Source organism: Bradysia coprophila, unplaced genomic scaffold (assembly GCF_014529535.1).
Source record: "Bradysia coprophila strain Holo2 unplaced genomic scaffold, BU_Bcop_v1 contig_753, whole genome shotgun sequence".
Lineage (NCBI taxonomy): Eukaryota > Metazoa > Arthropoda > Insecta > Diptera > Sciaridae > Bradysia > Bradysia coprophila.
The window spans coordinates 1-21,107 of record NW_023503992.1 but is presented as its reverse complement, the minus strand read 5'-3'; the positions used below and the strand labels follow the sequence as shown (position 1 = coordinate 21,107).

The 21,107-nt window shown below is 33.4% G+C and overlaps 2 protein-coding genes and 1 pseudogene across 2 annotated transcripts; 1 reads left to right on the top strand and 2 right to left on the bottom strand.

Moving 5' to 3' along the window:
• The first annotated feature begins 200 nt into the window (after positions 1-200).
• On the top strand, positions 201-3,855 carry LOC119084529 (GTP-binding protein Rit2-like). The gene is made up of 5 exons (XM_037194539.1): positions 201-677; positions 1,455-1,511; positions 1,568-1,833; positions 1,896-2,033; positions 2,093-3,855. Exons 1-5 carry the CDS (start codon positions 503-505, stop codon positions 2,204-2,206), a joined length of 750 nt encoding a protein of 249 aa, XP_037050434.1. The 5' UTR covers positions 201-502; the 3' UTR covers positions 2,207-3,855.
• Positions 3,856-6,449: 2,594 nt separating this feature from the next.
• Positions 6,450-8,247, bottom strand: LOC119084531 (annotated as a pseudogene).
• A 402-nt stretch (positions 8,248-8,649) lies between these two features.
• On the bottom strand, positions 8,650-10,234 carry LOC119084530. The gene is made up of 2 exons (XM_037194541.1): positions 10,054-10,234; positions 8,650-9,997 (listed from the first exon to the last, which is right to left on the bottom strand). The coding sequence occupies exon 2, from the start codon at positions 9,762-9,764 to the stop codon at positions 9,111-9,113; it is 654 nt and encodes a 217-aa protein (XP_037050436.1). The 5' UTR covers positions 9,765-9,997; positions 10,054-10,234; the 3' UTR covers positions 8,650-9,110.
• Positions 10,235-21,107: the final 10,873 nt, after the last annotated feature.

The window sequence follows — 21,107 nt, the reverse complement described above, 5'->3', positions numbered from 1 at the left end:
TGGACAATGCGTATAATTCTCATGATGAAGTCACAGTGGTCACAGAGAACTTCAAATTCTAGCGCTTAAAACCATCACATTATCTTTTTTATGTCATTCCATGAGATGTCGCTCTAAGACAATAATAAACTCTTGGAGGGGTACTACAAAACAACTGGTAACAGTATATACAAGAAAAACCAACTTAGCAAAAACGAAATTTCTTCGACGAGGAGGTATATTATTGCATTATATGGAAAAAGAGTGGGTAAAATGTCAATGCCACAAATGTCATAGATCACGAAAAATATTTATCACAAAAAAGAATAATGAAAAATCGGGGGTGTGACAATTTTATAGTTTTCATTTAAAAATATTCAATTTCTCCACCATTTTCACTCAAGTATTAAATGATAAAACAAGTATCGATTGTATGGTGTTACAGTTTCATCTAATTGAACTTAATATCGGCTCGGCAGTGTTATTGCATTGAAAATTTTCCGACGAAAATTCGGTCAATAATATGGCTGGAGGTGATACCATGGGATGTACCGCACGCAGAAAATCAAAGAAAAATTCCGATTATTCGTTGAGTGAAAATGGTGAAGGATCAAAAAATGGACCACCAAGGACCACAAGAGGAGGATTACGTGTTTATAAAATTGTTATATTGGGCGACGGTGGTGTTGGAAAATCAGGTGGGTGTTTTTTTCTGTTTGCTAGTGAAAACGATTGTTTGTTTTCATGCTTATAAATAATCGATAGTGTATACAAACCACACGTTAATGTAGTGAAAACAACCGAATTCTAATGTCGTCCGGTGTTGAGTGTAGAATATTAAGCTACATGAAAAGTAAAGTGAGTGATGTTGATAAACAAAGGTGTTACGGTATTCATTTTCATTTTTTATCGATTCTATTATTTTGGTATGAAAACAGAATAAGCAATAAGAATCGCCGACGTCATTCCTCCCACGGCATTTTCGTTTTAATCGTTTTCGCAAGGACTGCGTGGATACGAGCTCACGTCAAAAGAAAGAGCAAAGGGGCAGAGAAGAATTGACTTTTTACGTAATAAATAGATGAATATCGTAATGTATAATGAGGATAAATACTTTTGGTCATGATCCATTCTATGACTGCCACGTCTGCCTCACATGTAAGGAACATCAGTCGTGTTAATGTTCAAATTTTCAAATCAATATGTTCAACAATAGCTATCGTAATTACTGGAAAAACAATTAGAACACACCAACGAACGTTACTACTAAGGTACAACGTTATAACTATTTAAGCGTTATGACTAAAAAAGGCACACTCATTACATTACTTACTCATGTGGGAGACTTTGTCGTTTTTACAATTGTGCGGAAATATTAAAGTTTTGGAAAAAGTAGTGCTTGAAATGTACAAATTTTGCACACTACTCAATTTAGGCGGTCGTACTAAAGGTTGTTCTACAATTTCTATTTTCAGCTGTCACCCTGCAATTCGTTAGTCACAGCTTCCTCGATTATCATGATCCCACAATTGGTAAGAAAAACGTTGTCTCCGTTTCAATGCCTTTATTAAGTACGATCATTTCGCAGAGGACTCATATCAACAACAAGCTGTTATAGATGGAGAAGCAGCACTTCTAGACATTTTGGATACAGCCGGGCAAGTGGAGTTCACCGCCATGCGTGATCAGTACATGCGTTGTGGCGAAGGTTTTATAATTTGCTATTCGGTTACCGACCGCCATAGTTTTCAAGAGGCATCCGAGTATCGAAAGTTAATAGCTCGTGTTCGATTGACAGAGGACATTCCATTAGTATTGATAGCCAACAAATTGGACTTACAGTCACAGCGAAAAGTAATGTTTCCGCTTGATTTACCATTCGATGGAGGGGTATGCTCATAACAAAATTTTTCCAGGTAACGACAGAGGAAGGTAAAAATCTTGCTTCTCAACTTGGATGTCCGTTTTATGAAACCAGTGCGGCTCTACGACATTATATTGACGATGCATTCTACACACTTATCAGGGAAATTCGACGAAAGGAGGCCCAACGGGTAAGTCTTTGACGATATCAGTTTCGATCCAGCCCGCAATTCATTTTAATTAATTTTAGGCATTAAGCAACGGTTCCAGCTCTGAAAAATTCACACTAGGCGACGGAGTCGCTGGGTGGCGTATTCGCTCAATATTTGCTCTGGTTTTCAAAAGACGACGACACAGTAATTGAAGATTAATATTCACAGTATATAGATGGCAAGTAAAAACAGTAGTATAGATTGGCATGCAGCTCGAACGGCAGAAGGTGATGCGAGCTGCACGTCATCCGAAAGCTTTAAATTTATTTTTGTTGTGGCAATGTTTTTTAATGTTGACTCTCTAGCCAAATATTTTGTTTTTGGAAGAGTTGTCTCTTTTAGTCACCAGTGATTTATCCAGAGATAGGTTTTGAGTGTAACACGTCTTCTGTGTGGAGTTTTTTTTTTCAATAAAAAGAAACATTTTCTGTGTGAACAATGCAACTTAGCTAAGTTTAGATTCAAAACTTTTTCATAGTTCAATTAATAGGTTGTCTTAATGTTTCCAACGCCTACGGTTGCAGAAAATGTCAGAAGCAAAGTAAACTTGCAACGTTACATTTTTTTTTCGTAGGAAATCAGAAAGTATAAATCGTCTGGAACTAGCTTCATCTACTTAAATTTTCTATGCCCAAGCTCTAATATTTGTCGAGTTCTACTTACAGTTGTAGTCGTGTAAACTGATACTATTATTGAATCAATTGAACTAGTCAAATAAAATGTTACAGCGGACCACCTCCTTGCATTCAATTAATATAGTTTTTGATATCCTGCAATACTGCCGAAATATTCAAATATGGAAATGGAGCTACTTAGTAATTCATTACTACATGCAAAAGTCATCCGAAGATTCACTAATAATTATGTTTCATTCTAATAATCAGAAAAGTGAACAAAATTGAAATTTATTCCGCAATTTCTACTATTTTCCATTTAAAGATATCGTTTCATTCAATCAACCTTAAAGCCTCGTACTCAGCAAGTCGCTGTAAATAAACCAAAGAGCTTAAATAACAGATTTTTCAAAGAAACACCTACACCAAAGCTTTTTTTTTCGCCAAAGATTATTTCCTCCAAATCCACACAGTTAGTGGTGAATTCGTTGAGCTTTTCTCTCTTTTGTTCTTGCATGTTAGTTCGCTTTTTTCTTGATTTTGTATGGAAATGAAGACAAAAATTGATAAAACTTTCTTAAGAAAGTCGTTTTCTTCAATTTTTTGGACCTAAATGTTTAAAAACGAATTCACATATAAGAACGAAAGAAAGAAAAGCTCCACGAATTCGCCACTGCATGGTTTGGAAAACTTTTAGCAAATTCCAAGGAATTGAACGGAAATTTTTTGTCCCGAAAATACAGCTAAGGTCAACCAAATTCATATCGAACTTTACATGAGTGTAACGTTACTCGTATTCGTGTGATAGTATTAAAACCGCATAAACACGTTTGAGTTATTTGTGTGTATGAATAGACCAGCTGGTGAAGTTCGATATAGATTTAGGTGATATTACTTGCACGCTTTGTCTTATTCACTCGAGAAAATCAATGAGAATTTATTTTCTCAGACTGACTTATTCCACTGGATTTGGTTAAATGACTTGAACCAGTAAAAATTCATCGATAAAAATGAAACACTGAAAACCGCTAACACTCAATTTCTTATCGTTACACACCATATTAAGATTTAGATACAATTGATGTGTTGCCAAATATTGTTTGTATTTTTTATAATTATACAATAAATAATAATTAAAATTAAGTTTATAAAAAAAAATGAAGAAGACGAAGATGAAGAGGAAGAAAAATACAAATGACAGTGAAAGTTTTGTAGTTTTAGATGAACTTTGTTGATGTATTTTAGATGCATTCGATAAGTTAAAAAAGATTTTTTTATGAAATATTGGATTGAATTGAAAATTATTATGTTACATAATATATGTAAATATATATAAAAGCTGTCATTAATATATATACAATAATATATTATGATGATGATGATGATGATGATGATGAATCAATAAATGAAATAAAATATTATATTCGAGTAAATAAATAATGTAACCAAATTCCAAACATCAAATGTTTCAAGATAAGTAAAGTTAAATGTTAAATGAATAGAAATAGTAAAGAATTAAATGGAAGATTTGTTTCTGTTACATTTTGTTTTTTGGACATAATAAAACTAGAGAGACCAAATAATTTTAAAAACAAAAAACCAACAAAATTTTGAAACATCGCGCATTCAATGCATTATACATCAAATATGAAAAAAAGCTTATTTTTTTATAAAAATAATATTTAAATTTAGAAGAGTTTGAAATTGAAACAAAACAAACAAAACGATCAGAGTAAAATAAGATTTTTCTTTTATTGTTTTCCATACGTTTAGAACCATCAACAAAAATTAGTAAAAATGAAGACACAACTAATAGCAAATCAAACATAAACAATAAAAAGCAATATATTATAATAAATTCCAAACAAATAAATAGATAAACACACAACCAACTAAAATTAAATAAAACCCCAACCAATAAAATAAAGAGAAATGATCCTAACAAACGAATAATTTTAAGGATAAGAAACAACAACAACCAAATAAAACTTATAAACGAACTTATACACAATCAAAAAAAAACAACCAATTGCAATCTTTTCATAGTATTCTGTTTTTACACTTGAATTTTTATTTTTACTAATTTGCTTGTTCTGGAGCAGCTAATTTCATCTGTGATTTATATTTTGTTTTTATTTTTTACACAATTTTTATTTTGTATATTTATGATAGAAAAAAGACGATCGTTTAGAGAAAATTATTTATTTATTGATATTATAACTACTATCTACAGAAACTGTTGTTATTAATTTAATTATCATTGCATAATGTCTATTTCAATGTTTCAAAAAAAAAAAAACAAATACATGTTTGTACTATCAAGCAGCTAATGGTTTGTTTTCATTATTGAAGGGAGTTAACTGTTCGCTGACCTTTTGCGATTCGAAACAGAAACTGAAGTTTCTTAAATTACTAACTATATTGTCAGCTTATTATTCGGAATTTTTTGGGGAAGAATTGCGAGTGGTGCAAACCGTACAAACACCGCTCTCACTTTGTTTCATAAAGAAAATATTGCCAAAAAAAAATCGTTGCAGAAACTTGCGCATGATTTCTCTAGGAATTTCGACTGATCAAAAAGAAGATACTGTTCGAAGGATGATTTTAAGATGACACTTACCTGAAAATGACTACTTTTTCTTTGCCCTTACTTACTTCATTCATAGACTTGAGCAAGTTACACACGGCTACGGCTTTGTCATCTGTTATCGACAACGCCGATCAAAATAAACTATGACTTTTGGTTCTGGTCTAATGAAGAGACAGGTTTCGTTTTAAAATCATCGATAATAATATTAGTACCATCCTGCCGTCTCTAATAAAACTAGTAGCTAAGCATGGTACTGTTGCATCATGAACATGAAATAAATAAATAAAAATTAGTGGAAGGGCCTAGCAGGGTTAGCATTTTAAAATTGCGCCCAAAGGAACTAAAGCTCATGATACATCATTCGAAAGGTCTTGGCCTAGAACTACTTTTAGTGGAGTATCAAACTCCAAAATGGAGTTATAGTGGAGTTATTGACGAAAATGTGAATTTTGTTTTCATTTATTTCTGTCTGGTGTGTTGACGTAAAAATATGTAAAAATTCTCAAAAAATGTCTGTATGGAGGAACATCTGCATTTTTTTCAGATTTTTTGGACACCTGTTTAAGGGAAAAAATTCAGAGAAAAATTCGGCGATTTTTTTTTCATACGTTGGAGGTACAGAACTACCTCGGCATTTTGACCATTGATTGGTCTTATGGACTGGACATGTATATTACAATGTATTACATAATATTTTCAGATTTAAAAAAATGGTAGATTTTTCAAAACAATTTTTGAATGAATTTCTTCACCCCTAAGTAGGGGTCCAAAAATTCTGAAAAAAAATCACAGATGTTACTCTCCATACAGACATTTTTTGAGATTTTTTTCAGAATTTTCAGTTACAGTCATCGATAGATATAAATTACAGACAAAACTCACCCTCATGCCCAAAAACTCTCCCCAAGCGTGCTTTTTAGGGTTGATACTCTACCAAAAACATATGTATTCCAGTCAAGTTTCCGATCATAACCGTTAATAATCTGTAATTAGCAATTATCTGGAATTTGATTTTTGGGTCATGTTAGGGGTGTAAAACCTGTGGAAAATGCGTCCGCGATAAGCTTTAGTTCCTTTGGGGGCACTTCTTACATGCTAACCCTGCTAGGCGCATTAGCTCTTTCTTACTCGCATTCCACTCTTTAATTTGGTTTGCCGATTCATTCATAGAGTTAGCAAATAGCCCTACTGTGACTTCCTTGAATTCATAAGCCGTTCTGTGCTTTCATTACACAATTGTATTTGATAATGATGGATTATTACAATTGAAATGCAGGAAACTTTGGTGAACTGCCCGCAAAATCGAATAGCATGTATATCACTCCAGCTAATCCTTCGAATAGTGAGAGTGGTCGATCAGGTGTTGCTGTGCTAGCTGTTCCATAATCAAAGCACCATTGAACAAATATGAAAGCCTGTTCCAAATATTTTTCGTCCTGTTGACATATTAACATGTTAGTTGACTCGACTAAGAATTTTACAATCGCTAACTCACTTTCGTCTGTTCATAAATAGCCATAAAAGCGTACGCATTACCAGCTACTCCATGACACAAACTATAACTTTTCTTCAGCACTCCCCTCTTCCAAATAACATCAGCCGACTGAATCGCGGCATTTAGATATTGGTTGTCACCAAATAACTGAAAATTATTACCAAAATAATTAATTTTCCTGCAGAAGTGAATACACAACTACTTTGTAAGCTTCCAGGAACATATATATGGCACCAGGAGCTCCATGACACCAATGAACCAATTTATCATCTTTTGGACCCTAGTGATGATCTCAAATTTCCGGAAGAAAAACATTGACCTAGGAGCCAATCTACAGTCTTTCGAACATATGTAATCTGTGCTGAATCCAGAAATGAGTGAGCCTGGGGTAATACACAAGTTATACGTAAAAATTCAGTCAGAATGTATTTATCAACAAAAAAACCTTCAGGAGAATGTACATAATTCCAGATATTCCATGAGCTGCCACCAAGATAGCATTTGTCATGCCCTTCATAGTACAGCACTCCATCGGAATCGGTTCTGTCCGTTCTTCCTTCATCTATCAAACGGTCAACAACCTAAATGAGTGGTCGACAAATTGTCCGTCAAATACATCTTCTTGAGTGCCTGTTAATAGGAAAATTACCCTTTTTGTGATAGTATCGTCGTTATACTGAGAAACCAATTTTCTCACTAGTAAGAGGGAGTAAAGGTAACCAGCTCTTCCATATAGGATTTCATTACAGATTGGAGTACTACCGTCTTTTTCGAAAACCATGTTTCCAAGTTCCAAGAGCCTATCATTAATGAAATATGAAATTGTGACATTTTATCTTCTCAACAAACGATTATACTTCTTCCAATAAAATTTTGCTTTTTCTGTTTCATTAGCTTCGTGATAAATAATTACTGCCATGGATAAAGGACCTGCATCACCAGCTAAGAATGACATTCGTTTTCGTTTCAATTTTGGTAAAATTCTTTCAATTCGTGCCAGTGATTCCTAGTAAAGAATAAATGAAATATCGAACCACCAATAAAAACACAATTTATTTATGGGAACATTACTTGTTGTTTTTCCAATCTCTTTTCCATAAATCGTTTCGCTTCCACTTGGTTGACAGAGTCCGAATCTTGACTCAAGTTCAAGCTAGCAATCAGCCAATATAGTGCAACAACACCAGTCGTTCCGGTGTAAACAGAGTAGTCAGATCCATAGTCAATTGAACATTCCAATTTTATCAGATCCTTTTCAAATCGTTTGAGCAATTTGTTTGCTTCGGTTAATATATTAGTTTTAGTAGGAAGCGTTAAAACCTTGAGACAACTTTATGAATAGTGAAATTTCTATAAAAATAAATGCAAAATGTACCTTAGATAGGTCGGGAATGTGAAGATACTGATTGGTGTAATATCTATCTGTATTAACTCTTTCCTTCGATTCGTCCGTCATTACGAAAACGTTTAATTTTTGATAACAATTTAATTTGTTTGGTGCTATATCAGAAAAATAAATATGTCAATGATTGAATTTACAACGCTTTTTGTTCTATCAACGCACTCCAAGCAAAAGTGATCTCTCAAAATTCGACTATACAGCTGCCAAATACAGTACTATGTTGTATGGAATTGTTTTTTAAAGTGTTTTATAATTGATGACACACTGTCCAGTTTCAGTACCCTATTAAGAGTACCACTCATGCTTGAAGTGCGTTGGTTCTATTGATTTTTCACCAGATTTTTATATTGTATCACGGTTTGTAGTCGAGATTGAGATTTTTAACATGTTAGAAATGTTGAGAAATGCGAAAATTGGTAGAAGCTAACTTCTCAATCAAGAATATTGAATAACTGTTTGAAAGTAAATTTTTTTCACTCACCAAAAATCTCTTGTAACGTCGATTTTTCAGGTCTTTCCTAAATGCGTCCAACTCGTCCATTTCATCTTCACTTTCCATGTCAATCAACTCGTTATTCGAAGAACCATCCTTTTGCACATTATAATTTTTTGCGTTGACCAGATCATTATAAAGGTTTTGTTGAGTGTGACTTCCATTCTTATCAATCGTCGTTCATTTTCGTTCTGACGTTGCTCGCACTTTTCTAGAAGCTTCATCAGCCGATCCACTCTGGGGCTTGAGTTGTCAGATCTTGACGCAATATTGCTTGATTGCGGCTGATTTTCACGTAACTGGCATCGGCTCGCTGAAGATGGTTGGTTTGAGTGTTCGATAATTTCCAGTGAAGAACTTGATCGGGAGCGGGGTGACGAGTATTTTGTATGCTTTCTTGAATTTGAACGTCCATCTTCGGGCACCACTGATGTTGTCAGTTGATCGATTGTACATTTAAGTTCAGACTTTCAGCTCCCAATTGTTTCTTGGAATTCTCTCGTAAATTGGTTTGTCGTGATCGAGCACTCTGTGAACACGATCGGTAATTCTCAGAACGTGATCGGGAACTCCCAGAACGCGATCGAAAGCTCTCAGAACGTGATCGAGAACTCCCAGAACGCGATCGAGCTCCCCCAGAACGCGATCGAGATTCCCTAGAACGCGATCGAGATACCCCAGAACGTGATCGAGATGCCACAGAACGCGATCGAGGTCGCACAGAACGCGATTGAGAACCCCCTGATCGTGATCGAAAACTCCCAGATCGTGATAGAGAACTCCCAGATCGTGATAGAGAACTCCCAGATCGTGATAGAGAACTCCCAGATCGTGAAATAGAACTCTCGGGGGTTTTATTCCGCGAACAAGCAACTTTAGAGCCCTGCAAGCTGCGACTCTGCGAATTTGATGTGCTGGATTCCGAATGGTCAGTAGAGCCAGAATTGCCGACCACTTTTTCGACTGAAGTTTTTGTATCAGTTCGACCCTTTGATTTAGTAGGCAGTTTCTGTTGTTTCGACTGTTTCGATGAACTTTTTTCTCTGACTGTTGACAAACTATGAGCCGCTCCTCCGTCTTCATCATCTTCATGAAGGTCATTAATATCAGAAGCATTCGTTAGCTCAGATCGAGTACTGTTCGACTCGCTGATATTTTTATCCCCTGCATTATCTTTCGCAGCTGATTTAGTAAAAAGATTTTCGAAGCTTTTATTGCCTTGCAACGCCAACACAGGATGTTTACGACGATAACCATCAGCTTTAATTCGATCTTCTGCACTGCTTGTATTATATTTCTGTGAACACTTGTCTCGGACGACCTTGTATTGTATGCGGATGCATAACTCGCTGAAAATTCAGCATGTTTATATCGGAATTTGACAAATTTGAATAATATGACTTACCGTGCCCCCCACTTACAACTTTGCACTCGTAAATATTCCAGTCATCATCCGGTCGTGCACAATTTACTGCAGATATCATCAGACTTTTAGATGTTGTTTTAGGAGGCCAATAGCAAAATGTTTTGGTATCGTCTGTAAACCACGAATCTGGAACAGCCTCGAAGACGCGGTCATAGTTCTCTTCTTCTACAAACTATCACTGAAAACGCATTAGGGGCCGTTCATAAATTACGTAACGCAAATACCCGGGGGGGGGGTGTTGACCTGGCGTTACGGTCCATACATTTTTTTTAAAGTTCCATACATTTTAGCGTTACAGACCCGGGGGGGGGGTCTGAAAATTATCAATTTTTGCGTTACGTAATTTATGAACGGCCCCTTAACTATGTACCGTCCATGCTTCTTATTTGTTTGTTGTTTTGCCATTTTCGGAATTGGTAATAAAATGAAAACTTAAATACCGAATGTATCGATCGAAGATATTTTTTTATGGTGTTTACAACGTTGGTATGTACAATGACTTAAACATTGAAAGTTTACTACGATGATTCAACAAACTATTTCAAAAATCAGTCAAAGTTTGGCAGTGTTTTTCGGTAAACATTAGTTATTTACATAACAAGTGATAAAAAGTTGCAAATTAGAGTTTTCGTTGAAATTTTGTTGATCCGAGGCGAAGCCGAGGTCAATAAACACACGAAAACGAGACTTTTCAATTTTTATCCTGAGTTATGTAATGGATTTTACATGCTTTTGAAAACTAAACCAAATTTCTTGTTTTCCACTAATAAGCCACTTGGGAAAACAAAAGCATATGTTAGTATGGTGTGGCTGTTTTAAAAATTTCCGTATAAACATGTGCAATAAAAAACGGCTTTGTCAAGTAGCGCCACCGTGCATTTAGGCAGTAAATTTTATTTCTACAACACGACCATACCCTCCTAATATAAACTTCCTGGTGCTCTCAACTTTCTAAATTTTTTTTTTTTAGGTTTTCGGTAAACCTATTTATTGTGTAAACGTATTAGCTCAATTCCCGTCAGAATTTAACGGAGCTGGATAACTTGTACAATTCGGTTAAATTTATCGATCGTTAAATTTATTGTAGCTCCAACACTACTTTTTGATCGGATAAATTTGAATTACAATTGTTAAATTTAGTAGCGCTGACAAGAATTGGGCTAATAATTTCTTATGCTATGCACCGGTTTAGTTGCTTCCATATCATCATGTTGGATATATAAAAATAGAGTTGCAATCGATCTACTGTGCGATCAGTATAAATATGATATGCATGCATGTCTATAGTTACACACACGGTCTATACATACGTACATGCATATCATAGTTATACTGATCGCAAATTTGATCGATTGTTCTGAAAATTATGAACTAATGAGGTATTTCAGTTGAGATTATTATAGGTGCATTTGATAAGGACCAAAACGTTTACACTTTGCGTAGAGATAAATTGGTTTGTAACTCCTAATTTTTTTTCGGGAATGCTAAGGAGGGAGCTCTTCTACCTTATAGTCTTTTCAAGAAAATCTCCCTCCTTAACGCACTGAAAAAAAAGTTGTTTTAAGAGATACGAATTAATTTATCTGTACCCAAAATGTAAACGATCGATGATTTTTTATGTGCTAAAATGTGATTAGAATCCAATGCTGAAAAATAAATTGTTATTTTTTGGTCTTTACAAAGCTTCGGTCTTTATAAACAAAACTATCTTCAATATAAAATAATCTGAGGCGCAGTTATTAAATGTAATTGATACTGGAATCGATATTACAAATTTGATTTTCTATGAGTCTTTTAACTTTGCAAATCTGGTTTAAAACACGTTGAAGTTAATTGCGGCTTGTCAACTTTCGGCACCCTGGGCTTTACTTAAATCGTCGAGGAATGCCTCCAAATCAATTTCTAAAAATCTAGAATTCCGTTTTGGATTTTTAGAAATTTATTTGGAGGCATTCCTCGACGATTTAAGTAAAGTCCAGGGTGCCAAAAGTTGTCAAGCCGCACATAACTTCAACGTGGGCCAGGTTATGGTCTCATATATCGCACAGATGTAAGGGACCATAACCTGGCCTTAAGAACGATTATTCAATTAAGGATTAAAAATTTAAAAGAATGTTTTAGTTTAGATGCTGTTGAAATTCGGACATAATTCATTTTCAAGGGTAAAAATTGTTTGTACTCGCCTATGCTATTTCATAATGTAAAATAAATCATTCTAATTTTTGAAAATTAAAATAATTCCGACTTAGAAATTAGTGCGCAAATTGTGCACACATACAATATCATGTGTACAATATGTTTAGTTTTTGCGTACAAAATGTGCACAATTTCTATTGGCGCTTAAACAATGTGTATACTTCTGACAAAAACTTTGCACACAATCTGTATATTATGCGCGTACCGATTGGCAATAGGGACTATGCTTTTTTAAAAATGTTAAACCTTTTACAAACGGGAAGTAGATATCCAAATAAACGCCAAACGGTCACACACGAAACAATTTTCATCATTCTCTCAGAAGTAGGTCTTCAGTTTTGGATTCTTGCAAACCTGAACACTGAAATTTATACAATTAATCGGCGTCGTCTTCATTCGCAAAAATTCACACAATCGATTGAGTCCATTGTCCAATTGATATTTTTATCTTCTTCAAGATGTATAAAATGGTATAAATTTCACGTGAAAATGGAGGCTGGTCGCTACATTTAGGGAAATCAAAATGTGGTTTCTTTAGGGAAGTTGTGTCATATTAAATACGAAACAATAATTTAAAAAGAAATTTTTATTTTAAAATTCGTTTGTAGAAGTTATCTTTAAACTTAAATTTAAATTCTACAGTCCCTAAACTTTAAAAATATTTGATTTCAGTATATTTAGCTAATCCTTCTGTCACATCTTTTGACAGCTTTTTACGTTTTAGTACGTTTTCTCTCCCAGCAGCAAAAACCCTATCCCAGTACAAAAAGTATATCGAATGCCGCAAATGCATTTAAAAACGAACATTCGTTGAAATACTTTTTTATCACACCAAATCTTTATCATTTTATACAAATATGTTCATCTTTATAATAACACAACATCGGTGATTTGCATGCAATTTAAAACAAAACCAAATCAATTGTTCATGTGTTACATTTACATTATGGAAGAGGAATGTCTTATTCTTTATCCAAATTTGTGCACAGCTAACTGTGTTTTTCTTTCTTTGTTTAACAAGTGTAACTTTCTGCAATAAGTCACTAAATAAACATTTCGATAAACTACAAAATAATTCAAAAATATTGTATTGTGGCTTGCCTACGTCTACGATATGCAAATTTATTAAATTTTTGTGGACGAAAGAGCGACGCAATCTCAATAAACTAAACAGACATCTGAAACAAATTATGATCGGATCTACTACCCTCTCGTTTTCATACGTTTTGTTCATTATTTCATTATTGTTCCTTGACATTAAGAGATTTTTTTTTTTTTCATTGTGCAAAAGTCAACCGACAAGAGGACAGCGAATTATAAAACTTGTTCTTCAATTTGTAAATTTTAATTTAATTTTTGTGCTTTATTGTGACTTTGATATCAATTTCTATCAGTATTTTCGAAATTAGTTCAGCTAAATGCAAAGGAGTTGCGTGTTCAAATGTTGGATTTGTTGTATTAAATCAGTAAAAATGTTTTCTGTTTTGATCGTCTACAATCATTGTTTGGAATATTCTGTTTCGAATAGTTAACAATATTATTAACCAAGATGGCTCAGTATGTTTCTCAATTCGTCGGTCCGAAAATCAATAAATTGAAACAACTTTAAACATTTTGTGACCTTAACGCCATAATATCAGCTGTGGCTCAAAATATAAATACAAAAATCAAATTAGAATTTCTTACGTGTAGTCGAATTGACTTCAGACATAATTTTGTCATTTCGCTTGCACGTAAGGTGCGAGTTTTTTTAAAAGGAATTTTAACGTGATCTTATGTGTTTAAAGATTGAATTAATAGCTGATGTGTTATGTGACAATAAAGTCACGAAGCGTCGGAAAATGTTTCAATTTTGGATATTTTTGATCGACAAATCGAGAGACATGAAACCTCTAAAATGTGCAATAACTATTCGGTATAAGTATTACCGCTGTGCATTTTATATGTGATTATGATGGCCAATAATATTGATGATGTCTCTAATATCTGCAAGTTCGAACAAAAACGCCTTTACGTTGCAGTTTGTAAATGGATGAATTCCCTAAGATGAAACAACACGCCTTTACGTTTCTCTTCGTAAATGGAATTGTACAAACGCCTTTATGTTACATTTCGTATAAGGATGAATTCCCAAGGATTGTACAAAAATACTTTACAGTAAAGGCTTTACGTTACATTTCGTAAAAGGATAAATTACTAATTGATAAGATTAACAATAAACAGATTATCATTAAGAAAAAAAAATTAACAAAAATGTTTGTTAAATCCTAGCGATTTTTTGATTTTGATTTTTTGGTGAGATTTGGTGACATCACAAAAATTCGCATCACAAAGATCCGCACTGACTTAAAACACCTCTTTGTCTTATTTTGTCATAAATTGTTCACTCCTTTTATTTGATTGCAAAGAAATTTTCAGAACAAACAGAAAGATGCTTTAAAGAGGAGGTATTTCTTGTCTACCTCTTGAATAAAATTTAAACTCATGTGAATACGGCCGCAAAGCTCACAGTAGTTGAAATTTTCTAGATTAAAAGACTTTTTTAGCAAATAAATCTACTGAATTGACCCGATTTGCTCATCAATAAGGTATGCAACTAGTGTGTTTACGGCCCTCGCTTCGCTCTGGCCGCAAAGTTCACACTCGTTGATTTTTTTTCTAGCATAGACAGCAAGAAATCACTCATAGAAGTCTTTTCAGAACAAATCAATAGATTATTGATCCATCATTTTCCATTAACGTTAACTTCGTTAGTAATTTCAGTTCTGTCGAAATTACTCCGTATGATAAGGAGACAGAGCCATCACAAATTTCATTCTTAGTCGAATAATTTTTTTTGTTGAGGATTATTCAAGCTATCGAGCAACAAGCAAGTCGAACTTTGATGTGAGACAAAATATTGCGTTGCGTGTTTCTGTCTTTTTTACCTATGCATAAAAAATGCATATAAATCGACGACATATTTTCATGGTCGGCAATTTTGTCAATTTTAATTTTGTTTACGAGATCCCAAAATTGTTTCTTCCCCGAAGTAATCCATGAATCGTCTGTATTCAATTCTATTTGCATTCAATGCAACACTTTCAAAATGGATCTTATCGATATAATTTTAACATTTAATGAATTTTGTAGGCGGATTAGCTCAAAAAAGACAATTTTTCTTTTAAATAATTGCGCCAAATATATTTCGTCTTTAGTTCAAACATTAAAAAAAAGTCAAAAATGTAAAAACAACTGATTTTGTCATGCAAAAATATAGATAAAAATTGACAAAATTGCCGACCACGAAAATATGTCGTCGATTTATATGCATTTTTTATGCATAGGTAAAAAAGACAGAAACACGCAACGCAATATTTGTCTTACAAGCAAGTCGAACTTTGATGTGAGACAAAATATTGCGTTGCGTGTTTCTGTTTTTTTTTACCTATGCATAAAAAATGCATGTAAATCGACGACATATTTTCATGGTCGGCAATTTTGTCAATTTTAATTTTGTTTACGAGATCCCAAAATTGTTTCTTCCCCCGAAGTAATCCATGAATCGTCTGTATTCAATTCTATTTGCATTCAATGCAACACTTTCAAAATGGATCTTATCGATATAATTTTAACATTTAATGAATTTTGTAGGCGGATTAGCTCAAAAAAGACAATTTTTCTTTTAAATAATTGCGCCAATATATTTCGTCTTTAGTTCAAACATTTAAAAAAAAGTCAAAAATGTAAAAACAACTGATTTTGTCATGCAAAAAATATAGATAAAAATTGACAAAATTGCCAACCACGAAAATATGTCGTCGATTTATATGCATTTTTTATGCATAGGTAAAAAAGACAGAAACACGCAACGCAATATTTGTCTTACAAGCAAGTCGAACTTTGATGTGAGACAAAATATTGCGTTGCGTGTTTCTGTCTTTTTTACCTATGCATAAAAAATGCATGTAAATCGACGACATATTTTCATGGTCGGCAATTTTGTCAATTTTAATTTTGTTTACGAGATCCCAAAATTGTTTCTTCCCCCGAAGTAATCCATGAATCGTCTGTATTCAATTCTATTTGCATTCAATGCAACACTTTCAAAATGGATCTTATCGATATAATTTTAACATTTAATGAATTTTGTAGGCGGATTAGCTCAAAAAAGACAATTTTTCTTTTAAATAATTGCGCCAATATATTTCGTCTTTAGTTCAAACATTTAAAAAAAAGTCAAAAATGTAAAAACAACTGATTTTGTCATGCAAAAATATAGATAAAAATTGACAAAATTGCCGACCACGAAAATATGTCGTCGATTTATATGCATTTTTTATGCATAGGTAAAAAAGACAGAAACACGCAACGCAATATTTGTCTTACAAGCAAGTCGAACTTTGATGTGAGACAAAATATTGCGTTGCGTGTTTCTGTCTTTTTTACCTATGCATAAAAAATGCATATAAATCGACGACATATTTTCATGGTCGGCAATTTTGTCAATTTTAATTTTGTTTACGAGATCCCAAAATTGTTTCTTCCCCGAAGTAATCCATGAATCGTCTGTATTCAATTCTATTTGCATTCAATGCAACACTTTCAAAATGGATCTTATCGATATAATTTTAACATTTAATGAATTTTGTAGGCGGATTAGCTCAAAAAAGACAATTTTTCTTTTAAATAATTGCGCCAATATATTTCGTCTTTAGTTCAAACATTTAAAAAAAGTCAAAAATGTAAAAACAACTGATTTTGTCATGCAAAAATATAGATAAAAATTGACAAAATTGCCGACCACGAAAATATGTCGTCGATTTATATGCATTTTTTATGCATAGGTAAAAAAGACAGAAACACGCAACGCAATATTTGTCTTACAAGCAAGTCGAACTTTGATGTGAGACAAAATATTGCGTTGCCTGTTTCTGTCTTTTTTACCTATGCATAAAAATAGTCATTTGTGTACCTGTTTTGGACGATTGATTTTAGGCAATTTCGCGGATTGTAGACCGAACGAAGTGAGGTCTACAAGCGAAAGTGCCTTAAATCAACCGTCCCAAACAGGTGCACATGTGAGTTTTCATGCAGAGGGCCGGAAACCCGAGAAAATTCGAAAAATTGCCCTCATTTTCGGCCCCGAAGCATGAAAATGCATATAAATCGACGACATATTTTCATGGTCGGCAATTTTGTCAATTTTAATTTTGTTTACGAGATCCCAAAATTGTTTCTTCCCCGAAGTAATCCATGAATCGTCTGTATTCAATTCTATTTGCATTCAATGCAACACTTTCAAAATGGATCTTATCGATATAATTTTAACATTTAATGAATTTTGTAGGCGGATTAGCTCAAAAAAGACAATTTTTCTTTTAAATAATTGCGCCAATATATTTCGTCTTTAGTTCAAACATTTAAAAAAAAGTCAAAAATGTAAAAACAACTGATTTTGTCATGCAAAAATATAGATAAAAATTGACAAAATTGCCGACCACGAAAGTATGTCGTCGATTTATATGCATTTTTTATGCATAGGTAAAAAAGACAGAAACACGCAACGCAATATTTGTCTTACAAGCAAGTCGAACTTTGATGTGAGACAAAATATTGCGTTGCGTGTTTCTGTCTTTTTTACCTATGCATAAAAAATGCATATAAATCGACGACATATTTTCATGGTCGGCAATTTTGTCAATTTTAATTTTGTTTACGAGATCCCAAAATTGTTTCTTCCCCCGAAGTAATCCATGAATCGTCTGTATTCAATTCTATTTGCATTCAATGCAACACTTTCAAAATGGATCTTATCGATATAATTTTAACATTTAATGAATTTTGTAGGCGGATTAGCTCAAAAAAGACAATTTTTCTTTTAAATAATTGCGCCAATATATTTCGTCTTTAGTTCAAACATTTAAAAAAAAGTCAAAAATGTAAAAACAACTGATTTTGTCATGCAAAAATATAGATAAAAATTGACAAAATTGCCGACCACGAAAATATGTCGTCGATTTATATGCATTTTTTATGCATAGGTAAAAAAGACAGAAACACGCAACGCAATATTTGTCTTACAAGCAAGTCGAACTTTGATGTGAGACAAAATAATTTGCGTTGGCGTGTTTCTGTCTTTTTTACCTATGCATAAAAATGCATATAAATCGACGACATATTTTTAGTGGTCGTCAATTTGTCAATTTTATCTAATATTTTTCATGAAAAAAATCAGTTGTTTTTACATTTTTGACTTTTTTTTAATGTTTGAAACTAAAGACGAAATATAATATTCTATTTTATTCCCGTGACTGAAAAACGTCAATGGGTCTTACGGATGATCAAACATATCTCTAAAATGTTTGTCTACATCCAAATGTTCACTATGATTGAAAATACATGAATGTATGACAAAAAAATCTAAATAGACAGAAAATGTTTGTCACACCTTTGTTCATTCTTTGATAACACGATAACATCGAGTAATTCTCAATGATTTCCAATTTTTTTTTTATTCCGACGGGGAATTAAAATTCCTGAGGTAAGTTCGAAGATGGGCTAATTGATGTAACCGATGATCTTAAAGATATTCCCAAAAGAATTTTGTCGTCATTGCTTGATAACACGATAACTTGAGCAATCTTCTTCAACTGAGTTCCAAAATTATTTTTTTTTAATTTGACGAGGAAAATTAAATTCTTCTTTAGGTTAAGTTTCGAAGATAGGCTATAACAGACTGGGGAGCTCGGAGATAATTCCTTCGAAAGAATTTTTGTGCTGTCTCTTAGATTAAAGATAACTCGAGTCATTCTTAGTGATTTTCAAAAAACTTTTTTTTATCGAAGAAGGAATTCAACTTCCTCAGTCAAGTTTGAAGATGGGCTATAACGACGCGGGTGATACTTAAAGATATTTCTAAAATAGAGATTTTTGCTGCGTCGGCTTGATTCCACGATAACTTGAATAATCCTAAACGGATTTCCCAAAACCTCTTTTTAATCGACGGGAATTCAATTCCGTCACGTTAAGTTCAAAGATGGCTATAATAGACCGGAGACTCTCTGAGATATTCCCAAGGAATTTTTGGGTCACGTTTGATAACTTGAGTTTTCTAAACAGATTTCAAAAACTTTTTTTAATCGAGAGGAATTAAATTCCTGAGGTTAAGTTTGAGATGCCAAGTAACGGACGAGTCACCTTAGAGCAGGTCTTAGAAGATATTCCCAAAGAATTTTCGTCCTCGTCGGTCGCTTGATAGCAGCGAAATAGCTTTGAAATAATCCTCACAAAAAAAATTATTCGACTAAGAATGAAATTTGTGATGGCTCTGTTCCCTCCTTATCATACGGAGTAATTTCGAACAGAACTGAAATTACTACGAAGTTAACGTTAATGGAAAATGATGGATCAATAATTCATGATTTTGGTTTCTGAAAAGACTTCTATGAGTGATTTCTTGCTGTCCTATGCTAAAAAAAATCAACGAGTGTGAACTTTCGCGGCCAAGAGGAAGCGAGGGCCGTAAACACACTAGTTTGGGCATACGCTTATTGATGAGAAATCGGGTCAAATTCAGTAGATTTATTTGCTAAAAAAGTCTTTTGAATCTAGAAAATTTCAACTCTGTGAGCTTTGCGGCGTATTCACATGAGTTTAAAATTTTATTCAAGAGGTAGACAAGAAATACCTCTCTTTTAAAGCACCTTTCTGTTTTGTTCTGAAAAATTTCTTTGCAATCAAATAAAAGGAGTGAATGCAATCTTATGACAAATAAGACAAAGAGGTGTTTAAGTCCAGTGCGGATCTTTGTGATGGCGAATTTTTTTTGTGAATGTCACCAAATCTCACCAGAAAAATCAAAATCAAAAAATCGCTAGGATTTAACCAACATTTTGTTTAATTTTTTTTTCCTTAATGATAATCAATAGTTTATTGGTTAATCTTATCAATTAAGTAATTATCCTTTTACGAAATGTAACGTAAAGCCTTACTGTGTTTATTTGTCTCCTTGGGAATTCATCCTATACGAAATGTAACATAAAGGCGTTTGTACAATTCCATTTACGAAGAGAAACTAAGGCGTGTTGTTCATCTTAAGGGAATTCTTTACGACGTAGGCGTTTTGTTCGAACTTGCAGATATTAATCTCTTTATTGCCATCATAATCACATATAAATGCACTAGGAATACTTATCGTAGTTATTGCCATTTAGAAGGTTTATGTCTCTCGTTTTGATCAAAATATAAATTGAACATTTTCCGACGCTTCGTGACTTTATTGTCACTCTCAGCTTTTTCAATCTTTACCATATCGTTAAATTCCTTTTAAAAAACTCGCACCTTACGTGCAACGAAATGACAAAATTATAATGTCGAAGTCATTCGACTAACACTAAGAAATTCTAATTTGATTTTTGTATTTATATTTTGAGCCACAGACTTGATATTATGGCGTTGTCACAAAAATGTTTAAAAGTTGTTTCAAAATTTATTGATTTTTCCGGCGACCCGACGAATTGAGAAAATACTGAGCATCTTTGGTTAATAATATTGTTAACTATTCGAAACGAGTTCAATGATTGTAGACGATTCAAACACAAAACATTTTTTAACTGATTTAATACAACAATCCAACATTTGAAACACGCAACTCCTTTGCATTTAGCTTCGAACTAATTTCCCGAAAATACTGATAGAAATTGATATCAAAGTCAGCAATAAAGCACAAAATTAATTAAAATTTACAAATGAAAGAAACAAGTTTTTTAATAATTCGGCTGTCCGTCGTGTGTTGACTTTTGGAATGCCAAATCTGCTTAATGTCAAGGAACAATAATGAAATAATGAACACAACT